Below are 17,664 nucleotides of genomic sequence, written 5' to 3' on the forward strand. Positions count from 1 at the left end.
GTAAATTCTATGTCTAAATATGTTCTAAAATGAAGAGAACAGCAACCAATGCTTCTGACGTACACGGGTAAATGAACGTAGTTACGTCAGTGCGACGTATTATTCTGGCTCTTTACCATTCTTTCTAGATTGTGGGGTTGTAAGATTTCCTAAGAACATTAAAACAAAGAGATTAATATAAAAATTAAGAGAAAACATCCAATAGTTCATTAATTTATCTTTGTGCTGCTTGGTGAAATGTTTCACCCTATATCTTAAACCTAAATATTTAGACATTTGTAAATTTCGCCAGCAACCCCCCTACCCCTTTCGGATAATGGACTCTTCTCGCGATTCGAAGTGTTAGCGGGAGGAAGTTGCTGTTGTAGCATCGGACAGTGCTGTGGTGAACTTATTATACACTTTTGAGTAAATACTACCTAAAATAAAATACTAGAAAATCTAATTTTAAAATATAATAAACCTCAATGCTTCATGAAAGCGTTGTATGGGAGAGATTAAGATATATCCGTTATTTAATCTCAGTAACATCGTCTATTATCAACTAGCATAGCCGCCACTGTATGTTTACAAAACCTAACGTAACATAGAAAAATATAGATACGTTAATTATTAGAATTTTGTTCTTCTTTTTTTCAAGGCCGCCATTGACCGTCCTTGTGGATAAAGATGGATGTATCGACCTGTTTGAAGTCTCTTCTGTTGGCCATCCGTCAGTACAGGAATAACAAAAGCGCTTTAAATGCATCACAGCTGCAGAAACACATTGAAGTGAGTGAGAGAGAACATTTTTCTACGCTGTAACGTTAATTCAAAACAATCCGTTTTATTTGTGTGATCTATCCAATTCTGTCATCTTTTTGTCACCGACCCACACTTTGTTCCACAGTCGTATGACTTGTTAATACTGTGAAGTACAAAAGGAGTTGTTAGAGAATGACAGTCTCAGTCAACATTCATTTTCATTCATCATGTCCATCCATACAATGAGAGTGAATGGTGACTGAGGCTGTCATCCTTCACCTTTAATGCTTGGACGGACATAAATTATTATATAGTCAATATAATTTTATTCTAGTTATGCTCTAAAAAAAGGGTTTTTAATCTTAGATGCCACAGGCTCCGAAATATTATCATGAGAGAGACCCCCATCCTTAAATTTAACAAGAAATTATATATATTTTTATGTATAAAGACTTGTTTAAAAAAAGAATATTATAAATATGTATGTATTATATATATATATATATTTAAAAAAATATTTAATTTATCTTGTACTTCTAATGTACTTATTGTATTATTTATCTTATTTTATAGTTGCTATAGTACTGTACTCTTAGATGTATTGTTTATATATTTATTTACTTAAATCAAAATTATATTATTTTTATTTATTTTAATCACATTTATATGATTTATTTTTTAGTTTGAAAACAGTTTGATTTTCTATCATTTGTTCTGTGTGAATGCAGTCTCTTTTGTAATAACAAATGAATGGAAAAGCAAGAAGTTCAATCGTCAAACACTCTAACTCAGTGTGGGCAGAAGTGACAAAAACGGTTTAATTTGAAATATAATTTACTTTAATATAAAATATCTAATATATTTCTTTTTAATTCTGCAGGAAGTTTGTGGGCTGAAATGTGGTGGAGTGCTGTTCTCAGGTCAGGTGCTGCCCAGCGAGTGTCTGAGTGGACTCATGGAAGTAGCTGGAGACCCCAACACCAATCACACACTGACAGGGACCATTATATCCCTGCTGGCACAGTTTGGTACTAAACTCTTTAACATAGTTATTCAGTCAGTACATAGTCACAAACACATCCCCAACTGTTTACCCATGCATGTGCTTTTCTTAATGGCCCAGCAGCTTCTGATAGCGAGGCCAGAGAGGCTCTTCACAGCAGCTACAACTTCACCGGCACTCTGGCAGCCATAATCCACTGCAACAGAACCACACCAGAAGAGCCTCTTGTGCTGCAGGTGAGAGTCCTGCAGTTTTTTAAGATGAAGTCTGCAACTTATATGCGTCGGCTTGTTGGTAGCATGGACATGAGGTCTTAACTTAAGATGACCTAATTGTCCATGTTACCAACAAGCCAAGACCAGTTTTTTTAATTCATATTTAATCTGACTTGCACTACCATTTCAAAGTTTTGGGACAGATTTTTAAAAATGTTTTCAAAAGAAGTCTCTTGGCTGCATTCTATTTGATCAAAAATACAGTTAAAACAGTAATATGTTGTTATAAATTTAATTATAATTTAAAATAGCAGTTTTCATTTATTCCTCTTATTGCTAAATTTTCCAGTCTTCAGTGTCACATGATCCTTCAGAAATCATTCTAATATGTGACCCTGGACCATAAAACTAGTCACATGGTTCAATTTTTTTTGGCAAGATTTATACATCATCTGAAAGAATAAATCGTGAATAAATAAGCTTTCCATTGATGTATTGTTTGTTAGGATATGACAATATTTGGCAGAGATACAACTATTTGAAAATCTGGAATCTGAGGGTGCAAAAAAATCTAAGCATTGAGAAAATCGCCTTTAAAGTTGTCCATTTATGTGTGCGATTGTGCTGCATTTACTCACAAAAATAAATGTTTTATATATTTACAGTAGGAAATTTACTAAATATCTTCATGGAACATGATCTTTACTTACTATCCTAATGATTTTTGGCATAAAAGAAAAATCAATACTTTTGACCCATACAATGTGTTGTTGGCTATTGCCACAATTATGAAAGAAACTGGTTTTGTGATCCAAGCTCACATATGCTGATTTAGAAATATTTCTTATCATTATTATATATCAAAATCATTATTTTATTTAGATTATTGGATGAATAGAAAGTTCAAAAGAAATCTTTTGTAACAATGCAAATGTCATTACTGTCACTTTTGATCCATTTAATGCATCCTTGCTGAATAAAAGTATTAATTTCTTTCAACAAAAACCCAAACTTTTGAACAGTGTATGAATTACTTTATTAAATGCCATTTGATTGCACAGATGTTTTTCAAGGTGGGTTGAAGTTATCCAAACTTACTTTTTTGGATTAAAAAAAAAAACAGATTACCCTGGGGATTATTTTATTTGGTCATGTGAATAATGTCTCTGATGGTCTCCACAGTGCCTTAATGTGCTGCAGCGACTGACCTACAACGTGAGGACTCTGCATTGTGTCTCCCACATCCATGAACTCATCAGCTTTCTAATGCAACACGTGTAAGAACCACAACATTCACTTTTCCGCTTTGTGTGTTGATGTTTGTGTGACGTAAATGGCTCAGACACTTTTTAGCAGAGCTTTATGTCTATAAATGTACCGATGGTGTATATAACTACACTACTGTTCAAAAGTTTGGGGTTAATAAAACCAGTGGTGAAATAGACAATTCTAGACAAAAGCAGCAAATGCATTTTTTAGCACAAGAGGCGTTTTTAGAGTTTTAGAGCTTTCAGAGCATTATGGTCAGAGCATTTTTCAGGTTACAAATGATAAAAATCAAACATAAAAGCATTCATGTTTGAGGGACGTGCTGTCACTAAGGGCCACAAATAAAATCATGATATTGACAAGTGGTCACTAGTCTTGTCTATGAAACGCCTTTTGGTTTCTCGTTCAGAGAAAACAGGCATGTGTAGTGGAAAACCACAAAACTGAACTGAAGCGTAGTTCAATCATGGGGGCCTGTCTTTCTAGCAGCACTCTTTTTATAGTGCAAGATGCAATAAACTATTGCGCAGAAATGCTTACATGTGCAAAATTTCACAGAATTGGTGAAGATTAGATTAGAGCAAGTATACTAAGACGAACAGTAATTGTTCCTTTTTACTTGTTTTTAAGTATGCATTTATTAAAAAAAAAAAAAAGAAGATACTGAAATGCTTCAGAACGATTTTATTGTATTAAAATGTAATGCTTTTATGGTTGTCTTTAGCCAGTCAAGTAATGATGACACTGTAAAGGCATGCCTGGGCCTGATGGCCAACCTCTGTCGACATGACATCTCAGTGCAGTCGCACATCAAATCTCAGGTGAGAATCGGCATTAGCTCTGCATATGAACTTTTATCATTTTTGTTAGTGAACTAACCTGCTGATAAATATTATACCTACTTTTCTTTTTATTTGCAGAGTAATGTGAAGGCTTTCTACAGAGCCTTGATTAATTTCCTGGGTCATAACTGTCTGACTGTGGTCGTCTTTGCGCTTTCCATTTTATCAAGTTTGACTCTTAATGAAGAGGTTGGGCAGAAGGTAGGTCAAAAATACTCAACTGTTCGAGACACAGAGAGGTGTTGTTGGTTAGCTCGCTCTTTTTCGTCATCTTATCTTGTGGATGGAAACAGACCTATACTTGTTTCCATGTGTGGTATCGAGGTTGTATTACTTTGATGTTTTTTTCTTTTGCAGCTGTTCAATGCAAAGAACATTCATCAGACCTTTCAGCTAATCTTTAATATCACTGTCAACGGAGATGGGACATTAACCAGGAATTATGCTGTGGACTTGTTAGTGGATCTCCTGAAAAACCCCAAAATAGCTGATTACCTGACCAAGTATGAGTTTATTGGAGTTTGATGGCACTGTTTTAAATGGCTTTCTAGGAGGAGTGTCTGAACATGTTTTTTTCTCACGTTAGGTATAAACACCTATCGGTCTGTCTGTCCGAGGTTCTCGGGCTCTTACACAGCAAAGATCCTGATACTGCATCAAAGGTGAAATACATTGTGTTTTTTTTTTTTGTTATGCAAAATGTATATCAAATTTTCAGTCATCAAACATTAGCTTGTAGATCTAAAGGTCTATGGAGAGGGTGGGGTTTATAACCCCGGTAAGATCCCATTTACAAATCAATAGAAATACCAGTAAACTCAGTGATGTCTCAGACAGAACTTTATGATTGGCCCAAAATAAACTTCTTGCGTCGGTACATCCTGCCATTCTACATACTCATACCAGTAATCTTATTCTTTGTTCACACATAGTTCACATATAGTTCACATAGTGTTAATTTACTGGTAATGCACAACTGCCATTGCCACGAATGACTAATTCACTGGATCTTAATTGACCAATAAAGACTGTATGTGTAAGGGGTTATTGAGAGACAAATTCTAGTCCAAAGTTCTTGTCTGTGCAGGTTATGGAGTTGCTGGTTTCTCTGTGCTCAGTCCCTGTCCTGCGTAAGCTCGTCTGTGAGACGGTGCTCCGACCTCCAGCCCCTCGAATACAGCCTGGTACTAGAAAAGGTGTCCAGGCTCGAGGGTCCGAACCAAGTTTAGCACTCGTCCACTGGGTCACTTCACCTCTGGATGGTCCAGAACAGTGCTACATGCAGGCTCTGTCCCTGCTGACTGAGCTTTTTGAAGTATGCTGGTGTTTCTTTCAATTCAGTTTATTTGCACAATGTTTTCCCAACGCCTAAGTAAATAAGCTCAATGTGAGAAGAGAACTCCCTTGGATGTTTTGTGTACAAAATAGGGATGCGCTGACATCACGCTTCTGTCCATAATTATAAATGATTCATTAATTTTCATATTTTGGCCAAGAACTGATGTTAGATAAATGGATATTAAAAAACGTTATGTCTAAATAAAAAAACAACATTAAAAACTAAAACCAGTCATTTTAAATGCCTAAAATGAATTTAGACATCACAACATTATAATGTATTGGATGAACAATAGATAATCATTTTAAGATTACTTTTTAGTGTTATTAAATTGTTAGTGTTTTTAAAGATTAACTTAATGAGCGTTTAATGTATGATGCACAATTAAATATCCAATTTTGACCAATACTGGTAAATGAAAAAAAATTGTGCATCCCTAATACAAAGAATTTTAATAGATTTAATTTAATTTAATTTAAGATATTCACTTAATAGAATTTAAATATTTTATTAAATTATTTGTTGTATATGAATTATATTTTTCTGATAATTTCTATAATATTTTTCTGTAATAAATTAGGATTCCACACTGAAAAAAATGACTGTTGAATTTAATAAAAAAATGTATGTTAAGTGGTTGCACACAATTGATTTTAGCTACATTTAAACAAATGCATTAAGCTGAACTTAATCAATTTTAGTTCAACTTAATGCATTTGTTTAAATGTAGCTAAAATCAATTGTGTGCAACCACTTACCATAAAAAAATTGATTAAATTCAACAAATAATTTTTTTCAGTGCATGCACAGTTCAAATAGTTTAGATGTAGGTTGGGATGTGCTATCATGTTAGAGACTTTCCGCCTTATTATTCCATTCATTTTTGCTTGTGTTCATCCAGGAGGCGATTGATTCCTCTCTGTGCAGCTCAGCTCAGTCGTTTGTGGAGCTCCTCCTACAGGAAGTGTTGGTTTTGCTGCAGTCTCCAGACTCCACTGAAGGAGACCAGTTGCTTAAGAAACACTGTCTACGTGCAGGCCGTGTGGTTGACCTTCTGCTAGATATCCTCACTTACTCAGCACAAACAATCACACTTCAACACGTCACAGATCCGTTAGTGTTAGTAGCCAATCAAAATGGGCTTTTCAAAGGCCAATGTCAATATCTACACAGCCTATGGCATATATAGTAATGAGACATGCTGAACATTACTGACATTGAATAAAAATGTATTGACAGTTTATAAATAAATTAGACTATGTAGTGAATTAAATAATTACAACCAAAAATGTCAACATAGAACTAACAATATGGGAAGTGTTATTCACCAATATCATATCTCAAAATATCTATAGTCGTATTTGTATTGTATCTGTCTGATTCTACTGTGTGCAATAGTAGAGATATCCTTGACTCTTTCACTGCTTTGCGGCGATGATGCTCTGAGGATGCTGGTGTCTCAGCGGCTCAGTCCTGAGGTGTGTGTGTCACAGGTGGAGCTTCTGCTTTCCTACTGTCAGGACCTTGCTGGGTCCACATGCACGACCTCCAACTACCAGCTCAGGTAATTATATATTTTGGAAGTAATACCTTTTTTGAGAAAATATTGACACACTACTGTTCAAATTTTTTTTTAATACTTTTTAAAGAAATTTCCTATGCTTACCAGGGCTGCATCAGAACAGTAATATTGTGACATTGTTTTCTATTTTAAAATGTTTCAAAATGTAATTTCTTTATGTGATGACAATGCAAAATTCTCACACAATCATTCAGAAATCATTCAAAAATGCTGATTTGCTGCTCAAGAAACATTTCTTATTATTATCAATGGTAAAAAAGTAGTTGTGCTGATGTTTTGTGGAAATTGTGGTGTTTTTTTTCCAGGAATAATTATTTGAAACCGAAATCTTTTTTAGCAATGTAAATGTCTTTACTATCACTTTTGATCAATTTAATGCATCCTTGCTGAATAAAACAAGTAAATTCTTTTTGGAGTAGAAGTGAAAGTTTTCAATAAACACTATAGTAAACACTGGTATTGTGGCTTTTTAAAGTTGTCAACGTATGTGTCTCTAGTCAGCTGTGCTCTGAGGTGGTGTTGAAGACTCTAGAAGTGATGAGCCATCTCAAGCAGCAGATGCCAGACATGGAGACGTCTTTCTACAGGATCCTACAGGTACGAGACTGCCCTCCCTCAGAGTTACTGGTATATTTATAACGCTTCCATATACATGACATATTTTCCATTGCATGCAGGATCAGCGCATGGTGACGCCTCTCTCATTAGCTCTGACCTCGAACTGCAGAGAGCATGTGCAGGTGGCGCTTCGCATACTTTTTGAAGCGGCCCCGCTCCCTGACTTCCCCTCTGTCATGTGAGTCAACAGAATATATCACCAGAGTGTGAACTACTTCTCTAAGGTGTCAAAACATTCAAACCTTTTGTTGTCTTCTGCTGAACACAAAAGAAGACGGCACCCATTGACTTCCATAGTAGGAAAAACTACTATAGAAGTCAATGGGTGCCGTCAACTGTTTGGTTACCGACATTCTTCAAAATATCTTCTTTTGTGTTCAGCAGAAGAAAGAAATTCATACAGGTTTGAAACAACTTGAGGGTGAGTAAATGATGACAGAATGTTCATTTTTAAGTGAACTATTCCTTTAATGATTGAATGTACATAGGAACATGCTTAAAAACACTTAAAAAGTCCTTAAAAGTCGCACCTTGGTAACCACCCACAACACCCTAGCATTGTGGTAGGTAGTTTTTGCACTTTCAAGTACTATGTTTTCGTCTAAAAATGTGTGAATGTTGTTTAGCAACCAAATTGTACTCTACCATTCAAAACGGGGATAAAAGATTTTTTCCTGTAAAGTCTCTAATGCTCACCAAAGCTGCATTTATTTGATCAAAAATACAGTAAAATTGTGAAATATTATTACAAATTAAAATAACTGTTTTCTATTTTAATATGTAATTTATTCCTGTGATGCCAAAGCTGAATTTTCATTATCATTACTCCAGTCTTCAGTGTCACATGATCCTTCAGAAATCATTCTAATATACTGATTTAAAAAAGCATAATATATTTTTTTCAGGATTCACTCATGAGTAGAAAAAAACAGCATTTTTTTTTAAATAGGAAACTTTTGCAACATTGTCTAAATAGTATACTGTTACTTATGATCAATTTAATACATCCTACCTGAATAAAACTATTTTTAATTTCTTCAATCTTTCATTTCTTTAAGTCTAGGGGACAGTATTGCTGCGAATAATGCATATCGTCAGAGGGACGGCGAGTTGTCGATCCGAAGCAGTTCTGCTTGTGATGATGTGTCCTTCGCAGGGAAGAGTTTTTCCATGATGCATGCCGAACCCTCTGGTTCTGCTTACCACAGTATCGACAGCCTCATCAAGAAGCTTCGGAACGGAGTAGAGGTGACTGCATGTGTCTGGATGTGTGCAGCTGGCAATGACTTATTAGGTCTGTGACCACAATGTCTGCAAATGTTCCATCGTGGGTTTAGTCGCATGTATTTCCGAATAGATAAACGTGTCAGCAAGTGGGTGGCATCCTCGAAGAATGAACCAAACATCGTCAAAGGCATTTGAATCAAACTCATATTTTGTTTCTCATGTTGTGGTGGTGTAGTTACAGGAGAAGGTCAAAGATGTACACATGTCAGAGGTCATTGATGTGTATGAGCAGAAGCTTTCTGCACTTGCGGTATGTGACCAAGTTATGCAGTATCTTCCTGTGTATATTTAACTTGTGCTGAAGTTTGTAATTATATGTACTTTTGTCTATGTAGTGTAAAGAGAGCCGTCTGCAGGACCTTTTGGAGGCCAAAGCACTCGCACTGTCACAGGCAGATCGACTTATTGCCCAATACCGCTGCCAGAGAGCTCAGGCGGAAGCTGAGGTTTCACAAAAAGAATATTAGTTTTTTTTTCCCTATCTACAATGCTAACCACTTTCCACACCACTTTTACTTATGCATGTTTCTTGAGTTGCATACATGAGTACATTTATTTTTAACACATTTAAAATGTATATATTCGACTGTATGAGCACATTTATTCTCTTGTTTATTGCTGTTTGCCTCTTTTCAGAGTTTTCATTTCTTTCAATCTTTTTCCCCCATTCTAGGCACGTAAATTAGCCTCTCTGCTGAAAGACACAGAGCGGAGGAAAGAGGATCTGCAGACGGAGTTGAATGATCAGCTGTTGGAGGTGGAGAGGCTGAAATCAGACAGCCAGCAGCTCCTGGAACACAACGGGCGTTTGCAGGCAGTGGCTGACCAGCATCAGGAGCTGAAGGGCACGTACAACCAGCTGCTCAGTAGGTCAGTGTCCCTCTCTCACACACTCGAGACAACTTCTTAGCCCTTCAGGAATGGATCCGTCAAGTGATTTGTTATAGATAAGCAACCTCTTCTTTCTCCTCTTCCCTTTTTTTTAGGTATGACAAGGGTGAAGGGATGCTGAAGGAACTGCAGGCTGCCCATATCTCTCTTACCCAGCAGGCCGAGGGGCTGAAAAAGATCAATGAGGGATTAAAACTCCAACAGGAGAGGTCAGTGTTTGAAACGGTGGTTTGAATGTCAGGAATTTTTTACTCATTCAAGGCTGGCATAAAGCATAACCCCATTCTAATAATAATAATAATAATAATAATCTTAATAATTATATTATTATTATTTTTGTCACTATTATTATTATTATTAATAAAAAGGTTTTATCAAATATTATATTTTTATTATTTGTTATTATTATTAAAGTTATACTATGCTTCATGCCACCCTTAAATGAGTACAATTATTATATTATGATTATTACATAACCCAACTCAAATAATAATAAAAAATAAAATTGTTATTATTATTATTATTATTTATTTATTTATTTTTTCACTGAAGCTGGGTTATGTGGAATGCCACCCTTGAATTAGATATTAATATTATCATTAATAGTTGTAATTCTTAACAATAACAAAACAAACATATAATAATTATTTATTATTTTATTAATAACAATAATTATTATATATACATTATATATAAATATAATTATATATATACTGTATAAATAATTGTTGTTGTTTTTTACTGGAGTTAGTTTACCAACCCTGAATAAGTCAAAAATATTATTATTATTATTATTATTATTATTATTAGTAGTAGTAGTAGGAGTAGTAGTATTGTAAATATATTAATATAACAATAAAACAAACAAACATAAACTTTATTACTACACCCACAATAATAATGAACTTGATAAAACTAAAAAACTTGACTTGATAGAAAATGTATACCTTAAATTATTGAATGATTTTCAAATATTTGGTCTTCTATCTGCTCAGGACTCTTGCAGAGATGGCAGAAAAAGAACAGCAGATAAAGGGCCTAAAATCAGACGTGTTGGAGAAAGACAGAAATATAACAGGTGAGAAAAAAGCTCGTGTCATTTGAGTTTAATGCACTTTTTTGCTGTTTCCGTCATACACACTTGTGTGTTTGGTGTGAAGTATACAGTTATGTGTCTAATTATTGTGCTGTATTAGGTCTTCAGAATGAGCTGAAAAGACAAGAAGAGCAAATCCATGAGATGGAGGAGAATATTTCCATTCTCAGGAAAGAGCTTAATAAGACAGAGCAAGCCAGGAAGGACAGCAGCATCAAGGTACCGTCAACACTCATTCAAACCTCTCAATTCATACGGTCTATTAAACAAAATACTCATAATTTAGCTTTAAATATATTACACCTGCTATATAAACGACAGATAGGCCGCATAATGATCCAGTGTGTTTTCTCTTGTTGCACTCATTTTGTAGGCTTCCTCTCTGGAGCTGCAGAAGTCCCAGCTAGAGGCCAAGGTGGAGAAGATGGAGGAAGATCTGAGCAAACACACACAAATGATCGCCATGATACACAGTCTCAGCAGCGGCAAACTCAAGGACGTCACCGCCAACCTCTCTCTGTGACACACAAACACACATTCTCATTCTCATGAAATACTTCACACGCTTAATGAAGTGAAAATAACTTATTTTATCTGTTTTGTCACTTTTAATCTGTACATTTTTAATCTTTTCAATGTTTTCATACTTTCGTGAGCTTATGTATGAATGAATTGTCGACAGAACATTATTCTGCTTTCATTTTGGATTAAATTAATTTGAAATTATTTCAGACTGAGATTATTCAGCATTTTAAAATATGAATCTTTGGCCACCAGAGGGCGCCGTACAAGCACAGTTTTTAACAGACACGATTTAAACCTTACTCCCCTTTTTGTTTTTCAGTTAACAAGAATAATTGTTAATGCTTCAACAACAACAATAAAAAATCCTTATTGTTTTATCCAGATCATCACAGAATGTCTATCAGAGGCATTCTGGCCAACTGGACATGTTCCTATAAAAGTGGGTTAATGGTCTTGTGCAACAGAGAAAACGTTCAGTGATCATTCTGAAGTTTCACATTGATAAGAATGATATTTTACAGCAGAAAGTGTTTTATTAGGGCCATTCATGTTTAAGGTATGACTTCCTTGTTAAAATGAAATCTTCCTTTAGGCATGGAAAAATCACTGATTTCACATTAAGTTAAGTAATAAGTGTTTTAATTCACAAGTGCACTCTTCCATTTAAATTATGTTTATTAATTATTCATTTAAGTTTGAATTACTAGTTTAGTTTAGAAAATGAGTTTGTAGAAAACAACAATGTACAAATAAACCAGAACAAGAGCAGGTATACTAATGCATAACTCTGAAAAGAAGGACTGAAATAGAATTTTTTTTTGTGTAAAATATTCTCCAATAAATTGTTTAATTTACAACTTTGAAAAATCATTGTGTACAGTGTGTAGAAAAACAAAAAATAACAGTTTATACAGCTCAGAAAATAAAACATTATTAATAAAAAATATTATTTCACACTTAACATTCAAGTTTCAGTGTTGCATTTGACTTTCTGTTTTGTCAGAACCTGATTTGTAACATACTTTCATAGTTTTGACTAGTTGTTTGTCAGCCAATCAGATGTGGCCTTATGCCAGCACACTAGATACCACACATTGGCTCTTTGACGATATTCTGATATCTGAGTGTGAATGTTTCTTCAAGAGACATGTGTTAATCTCCCTTCATCTGAAAATACTCTCAGATTCTCACAGTTTGTCAGATTTAATGCGCTAACTGATAAATCAGTAGCCACAACCAACAGACTAAAAAGGAATGGTTGAACTTAAATGTTAAAGCTGTATTTGGAATAAAAAGCTTCCTGTAAAACGATTTCCTTGACTTTAAATTTAAGAAGAATTATTTTTCCATAACCTAATTCTGATTCATTTGTAACGTTAATGGTATGATGAAGAGTTTTTGTTGTTTTATAGCTGGAGGTGTGTCTCTGTTTCAGGCTAAAGGTATCTTTTCCTTTATGACTTGATTCGTAATGTGACTCGGGAGTTTCACATAGTTTACAGTGACTTACCAAACCCTGTTATGGAATGAGGCAAATTACATTTTCATTTTAGAAATCTATTTATTTACATTATTACCTTCATTGCCAAGTTGATCTTCATTAAATTAAATAATACTGCAATTTAGACTGTAATAAAACAGTTTACAGGTTTACATGTAAAAGAAAAGCAAAAAAAAATAATAATAATTAATTGCACCACGATTCTTCATTAATCAACAGGTGGATAGACAGCTTAAAAGAACAGAAAAAAAAAAAAAAACACAATTGTCCCTATAAAGTGCCTTGTTTAGTGTCTTCATTAATCGACAGGTGGATAGACAGCTTAAATATCATAATCATTGTAGTGTTGGTATGTTGATGTTTCCATGGCCACAGATTAGCACCTATTCAAACAATCAAGCAAAAAATAAAACTTGCTTGTTTGCATATTCTGTGTCAGTCACAGTAATAGTTTACTACAATCCTAACTTGTTATAGAAGGACTGCCTCTGCTGAGTTTTGTTCTCTTAACCCCTTAGCTGTCACCCCCCTTTTTGAGAATGGACATTAAGGTGTTTTCAGGGTTTGGATTAGTGTGGAATCTGCTGAAACCGGTTTCATGCTCGCGTCACGGAACTGAGAACAGTGACTAGAATCTGATCCATCTACTTCTGGAATGTAAAATATTTTTAAAATGGGAAAGAGAAGAAAAAGTCCTTCAGTATGCAGAAAACATTCTAAAACCTCAAAGCTTGAAGGTCTGTAAGCTGGCAGTGAGTTTAGAAGGATTATCGAGTCTGGGCAGTGACCGCTTCAATGATGCTTCAGACTCAAACCAAAGCCAAAACTTGGAAAGTACCACGCGTTTCATAAGCATGTTTTCGGTCTCATTGCGCTCACTGTTTTCTCCTGGCATGTCTTTGCCTTCAATAGTCTTCTTATTTATCTTCAGGCTTTTACTGGTCCTCATTTAATTTAAGTCCTCCTGGATAATAAATATGAATACGCAAGAAAAGGTGCTGGAATTTCTTGTCATTTTGCCATCCACAAGACTTTTCATATAGATTATAAGAATTTGTTAATCCATCTCCAAAGGACTCTGCATAAACTTGATGAGATGTCACATTTCTGGTTATGTATGACCATTTCCCAAATGATTCAACTTGGCACTCTCTTGCGCAAGATTTGATGTTTGTTGTGACGTTCTCTCTCTGGAACCTTTCTGTGTGAAGACACATGGCAGCACAGTTTTAGGTTAGCATATTGAGGTAAAATGCATACAGTTCTGAGTTTAAAAGTTAAAGAGGAAGGCAGATTCATTTTAATGACATGAAAACTGTATATGGTAATGGTCCTATCTCTTTGGACTCAAAGCTCTTTAAATTTTTTTTTTGGTTAAATTTCAAATGTATAAATAAAATCCTTATATAAAATAAAAGAACAAAATAAAATAACTCACATTCTTTCTCTTTATCACAACAGCAATGGCAATGCCAATGCCAATGGCAGCAATAATAACGGCTGCTATAATGCCGTTCCTTGCCGATCCTGATAAGTTGTAGACTGTTCCCGACACTGTAAGGAAAGAAAAGTGGGTTAAATCTCTTTGACTGATACCTCAAGTGCTATGACCATGTTCAACACATTTTTATCTGCTTTATATATATTTTTGGTGTTTGTTTTATCGCTTTACATAAACCAAACCTGAAGCTTTCTATAGTAGAAATGTTGATATACCTCTTGATGAAACTGAGGCTTGCATAATGTATATGTCCTTGTCTGCACTATTGCTGTGTATGTGTATGTATTAATTCAATTCACATTTCTTATTTATTTGCATAGTGCTTTTTACAATACACATCGTTTCAAAGCAGTTCATGATGACTCATCCTGCACTACACAGATTTTTGACCAATCAAACGCTTCAGAATATGAATTCCCCACCCCCTAATACTACTGTGGTGTAAACTAACGCCTATTGGGTATTTAAAAGGGGGCACAGCAGAGTTATTTCATCCTCCATTGAGATTTCTGAAACAGAATATGTTACATTCTGATATTACTAAAAATGTTCTGTGGGCTTTATTTTCACATTGAGAGATTTTTCGTATCTCCTCCTCAGCAGTTATTTCCTTCAGTGGAATTTACAGTAGAGGAAAATGAAACTAAGATAGCGCTGTCTTTATTACTCACCTAATCTTATATATTCTGTTACTCAACAATATTTCAATTTACCTGGCTCTTCCAGAGTAGCTGTTTCTGTCCTGTCCTTACTGGTTATGGAGCAGGTGTATTTGTAGGTACTACTGATGACACCCACTTTAAGTTCACTTGTCACCATAAACAGTTTTTCTTCTGTTTGCTGGAAAGTATTCAATGACTCGTTCGCCAGGGGCTCTGAGGACCACGAGACTTGAGGTTTTGGATAAACTCCACTGGTGTTGCAGATGACAGTATCATTTTTTAAAGTGATATCCACTGATTTAACTGGAGCTAAAAAAAACAATAGTGTCACAGTATTATTTTCTCTTTCTAAATAAGGTCATATTGGTGGTGTAATTTTAAATGACTATTTCTAATGCTTTTTTTTTCTCACTATTCAGAGTTTCCGAAGTTCTTCCTCTCACCTTCTACAGACACAGACACAAACTTCTCATCATTTGTTCTGTCATTGGCAGTGTAGCACCTGTATCGGCCTTCATCTTGGACTCTGATGTTTTTTAGTAAGAGTGATACATTTCCATTTTTGATTTCAGATCCCGGTAACAGGGATGTTCTTCCCTTATAGTCCTCGGACTGATGGTCCAACTGGTCTTGATTGTAATAGAATGAATGCACTGGTTTATTATCCTTGTACCAGTGGATGATGTCAAGGTTGATGGATGTGCAAGGTAACAAACATTCCGCAGAGTAGAGACAAGTGACATAGCTGTCTGTCAAAAACAAAACACAAACATACTGTCATAAGACTATACAGGTGTATTCAACCACTGTCATGTGTGTTGCAAGTCCTTTATGTAAATCATGAATAAAACAACCTCAATAAGGTCATGAAGAATTAAGCTGAAATAGCTTTTGAGAAGCTTTGGGTTCAAGAGAACATCTGATTCCAAAAAGTCAGTAATCATTTACTGATGTTGTATCAAAGTTCAAATCTGAGTAAGGCTTTACTGATGTGTTTACTTTCAGCTGAAAGTGGTTAAAATAGTATTTTTTAAATGAATGATCATAACGTTAGAATAAATAAGAAAAAATATATTCATTTAAAATGTAGATGTATTACATCTGAGATCGATAACAATTATTTATATGTCTGTAAACAATAAAAACAAACACTCTGTTCATGACATTTACATGATAAAAAGTTAAATAAAGATTGATACAGTTAAACATTTAATTAAAGAGGTGCTTATGTGAATGTACAAGGTTGAGTTAGTGAGATGAGACTCTTTTGAGGCTGTATTGATCTGTATACATATCAGACATGGAAATAAATGTCAGTATATATTTTAGTTTCTTACCTCCTAAAGTTACAGGCAGAATCCACAGCAAGATCACCAGCTTCATAATCACATAATATTAAACTATTTGTGTGTCGTGTAGTCTGTCGGCTAGTTTTTTCTTTTGATTTCACACTGACATAATCAGTCTCTGTGCTGACAAACAGGGAGTTACCTACAAAACAAAACTCATGTCAATTACCTGTAATCCCAACTCAACCTGTCCAGGAGTGACACTGAAACCAACAGGTAGTGGTATTATGGCAAGCCGTTTTAACATTTAATCCTTAAAACCTACTAGTATCTATTTTCATGTTACTAGTACTTATTATTTAGATACTAGTATCTTTTCCATTAAGTACTAGTGCTTATTCATTAGCTACTAGTGCTTATTCTTTAGGTACTAGTTCTTATTTATTAGATACTAGTACCTGTTAAAAAGACACTAGTACTTATTCACTAGTGCCTATTAAATTGGTACTAGCACTCATTCATTAGATACTAGTACTTATTCATTAGTTACTAGTATTTATTATTAGATAATAGTACTTATTAATTAGATACTAGTACCTATTAAATAGATACTAGTACTTATTCATTAGATACTAGTACTTATTTTGATAGTGACTAGTAACTATTCTTTTGTTACTAGTAACAAATAAAAATTTTTTGCCATTGACTTCTATGGGATCTGTCATTCAGATATCAACTATTCAGTTCTGACTAGTATGTATTCCAACTGTGACTAGTACGTATTTATTAGATACTAGTAGTTATTTATTAGGTACTAGTACTTATTTTTTAGATAATAGTACCTATTACTAGATACTAGTATTTATTTAATAAATACTAGTACTAAGTCATTAGATACTAGTACCTATTAAATAGATACTAGTAGGCCTACCTATTAAATAGATACTAGTACTTATTCAATAGATACTAGTACTTATTCATTAGATACTAGTAGCCTACCTATTAGTACTTATTAATTAGATACTAGTACTTATTCAATAGATACTAGTACCTATTTATTAGACACTAGTATCTTTTGTAATTGTTACTAGTAACTATTCTTATCTCACTAGTCACAGCTGCTTTTGTACTCGTCTTATGTTATGGCCACTATAGAGTTCAATTAAAAATCTTACTAGTAAAATAAAAAATCTTACTAGTAACATTTGGAATAAATACTAGTATCTAATAAATAGGTACTAGTATCTATTGAATAAGTACTAGTAGCTAATTAATAAGTACTAGTATCTAATGAATAAGT

The 17,664-nt window shown here is 34.4% G+C and overlaps 2 protein-coding genes across 4 annotated transcripts; one reads left to right on the forward strand and one right to left on the reverse strand.

The window, feature by feature from the left end:
- Positions 1-329: 329 nt before the first annotated feature.
- On the forward strand, positions 330-12,240 carry cip2a (cellular inhibitor of PP2A). Of its 3 annotated transcripts, none has more exons than XM_084103481.1 (22): positions 330-408; positions 641-771; positions 1,625-1,772; positions 1,871-1,983; positions 3,145-3,239; positions 3,956-4,052; positions 4,152-4,274; positions 4,431-4,576; positions 4,660-4,735; positions 5,161-5,388; positions 6,314-6,473; positions 6,835-6,976; positions 7,492-7,591; positions 7,672-7,790; positions 8,671-8,860; positions 9,075-9,149; positions 9,235-9,345; positions 9,573-9,769; positions 9,886-9,999; positions 10,786-10,868; positions 10,987-11,105; positions 11,260-12,240. In XM_084103481.1, exons 2-22 carry the CDS (start codon positions 670-672, stop codon positions 11,407-11,409), a joined length of 2,688 nt encoding a protein of 895 aa, XP_083959607.1. In that variant the 5' UTR covers positions 330-408; positions 641-669; the 3' UTR covers positions 11,410-12,240. The 3 variants fall into 3 exon arrangements, with proteins under 3 accessions (XP_083959607.1, XP_083959606.1, XP_083959605.1); XM_084103480.1 differs by having other exon boundaries at positions 342-385; positions 1,868-1,983; XM_084103479.1 differs by having other exon boundaries at positions 345-408; positions 1,868-1,983.
- Positions 12,241-12,361: 121 nt separating this feature from the next.
- On the reverse strand, positions 12,362-16,608 carry hhla2b.2 (HERV-H LTR-associating 2b, tandem duplicate 2). Its single transcript, XM_084103482.1, has 5 exons — positions 16,413-16,608; positions 15,519-15,824; positions 15,127-15,384; positions 14,351-14,466; positions 12,362-14,113 (listed from the first exon to the last, which is right to left on the reverse strand). The coding sequence occupies exons 1-5, from the start codon at positions 16,456-16,458 to the stop codon at positions 14,024-14,026; spliced, it is 816 nt and encodes a 271-aa protein (XP_083959608.1). The 5' UTR covers positions 16,459-16,608; the 3' UTR covers positions 12,362-14,023.
- Between the last annotated feature and the right edge of the window lie 1,056 nt (positions 16,609-17,664).

The sequence above is a fragment of the Abramis brama genome (genome assembly GCF_963993115.1).
Source record: "Abramis brama genome assembly, chromosome: 24".
Classification (NCBI taxonomy): Eukaryota; Metazoa; Chordata; class Actinopteri; order Cypriniformes; family Leuciscidae; genus Abramis; species Abramis brama.

Excerpts from the sequence above, each read along its gene's own strand:
- cip2a (XM_084103480.1), top strand. The coding sequence starts at position 670 with ATGGATGTATCGACCTGTTTGAAGTCTCTTCTGTTGGCCATCCGTCAG. Across the intron at positions 5,389-6,313 it reads TGCTGACTGAGCTTTTTGAA|GAGGCGATTGATTCCTCTCT; the intron begins GTATGCTGGTGT and ends GTGTTCATCCAG. Across the intron at positions 7,791-8,670 it reads CCTGACTTCCCCTCTGTCAT|TCTAGGGGACAGTATTGCTG; the intron begins GTGAGTCAACAG and ends CATTTCTTTAAG.
- hhla2b.2 (XM_084103482.1), bottom strand. The coding sequence starts at position 16,458 with ATGAAGCTGGTGATCTTGCTGTGGATTCTGCCTGTAACTTTAGGAG. Across the intron at positions 14,467-15,126 it reads AGCTACTCTGGAAGAGCCAG|TGTCGGGAACAGTCTACAAC; the intron begins GTAAATTGAAAT and ends CTTTCCTTACAG. Across the intron at positions 14,114-14,350 it reads TTGTGATAAAGAGAAAGAAT|AAAGGTTCCAGAGAGAGAAC; the intron begins GTGAGTTATTTT and ends GTCTTCACACAG.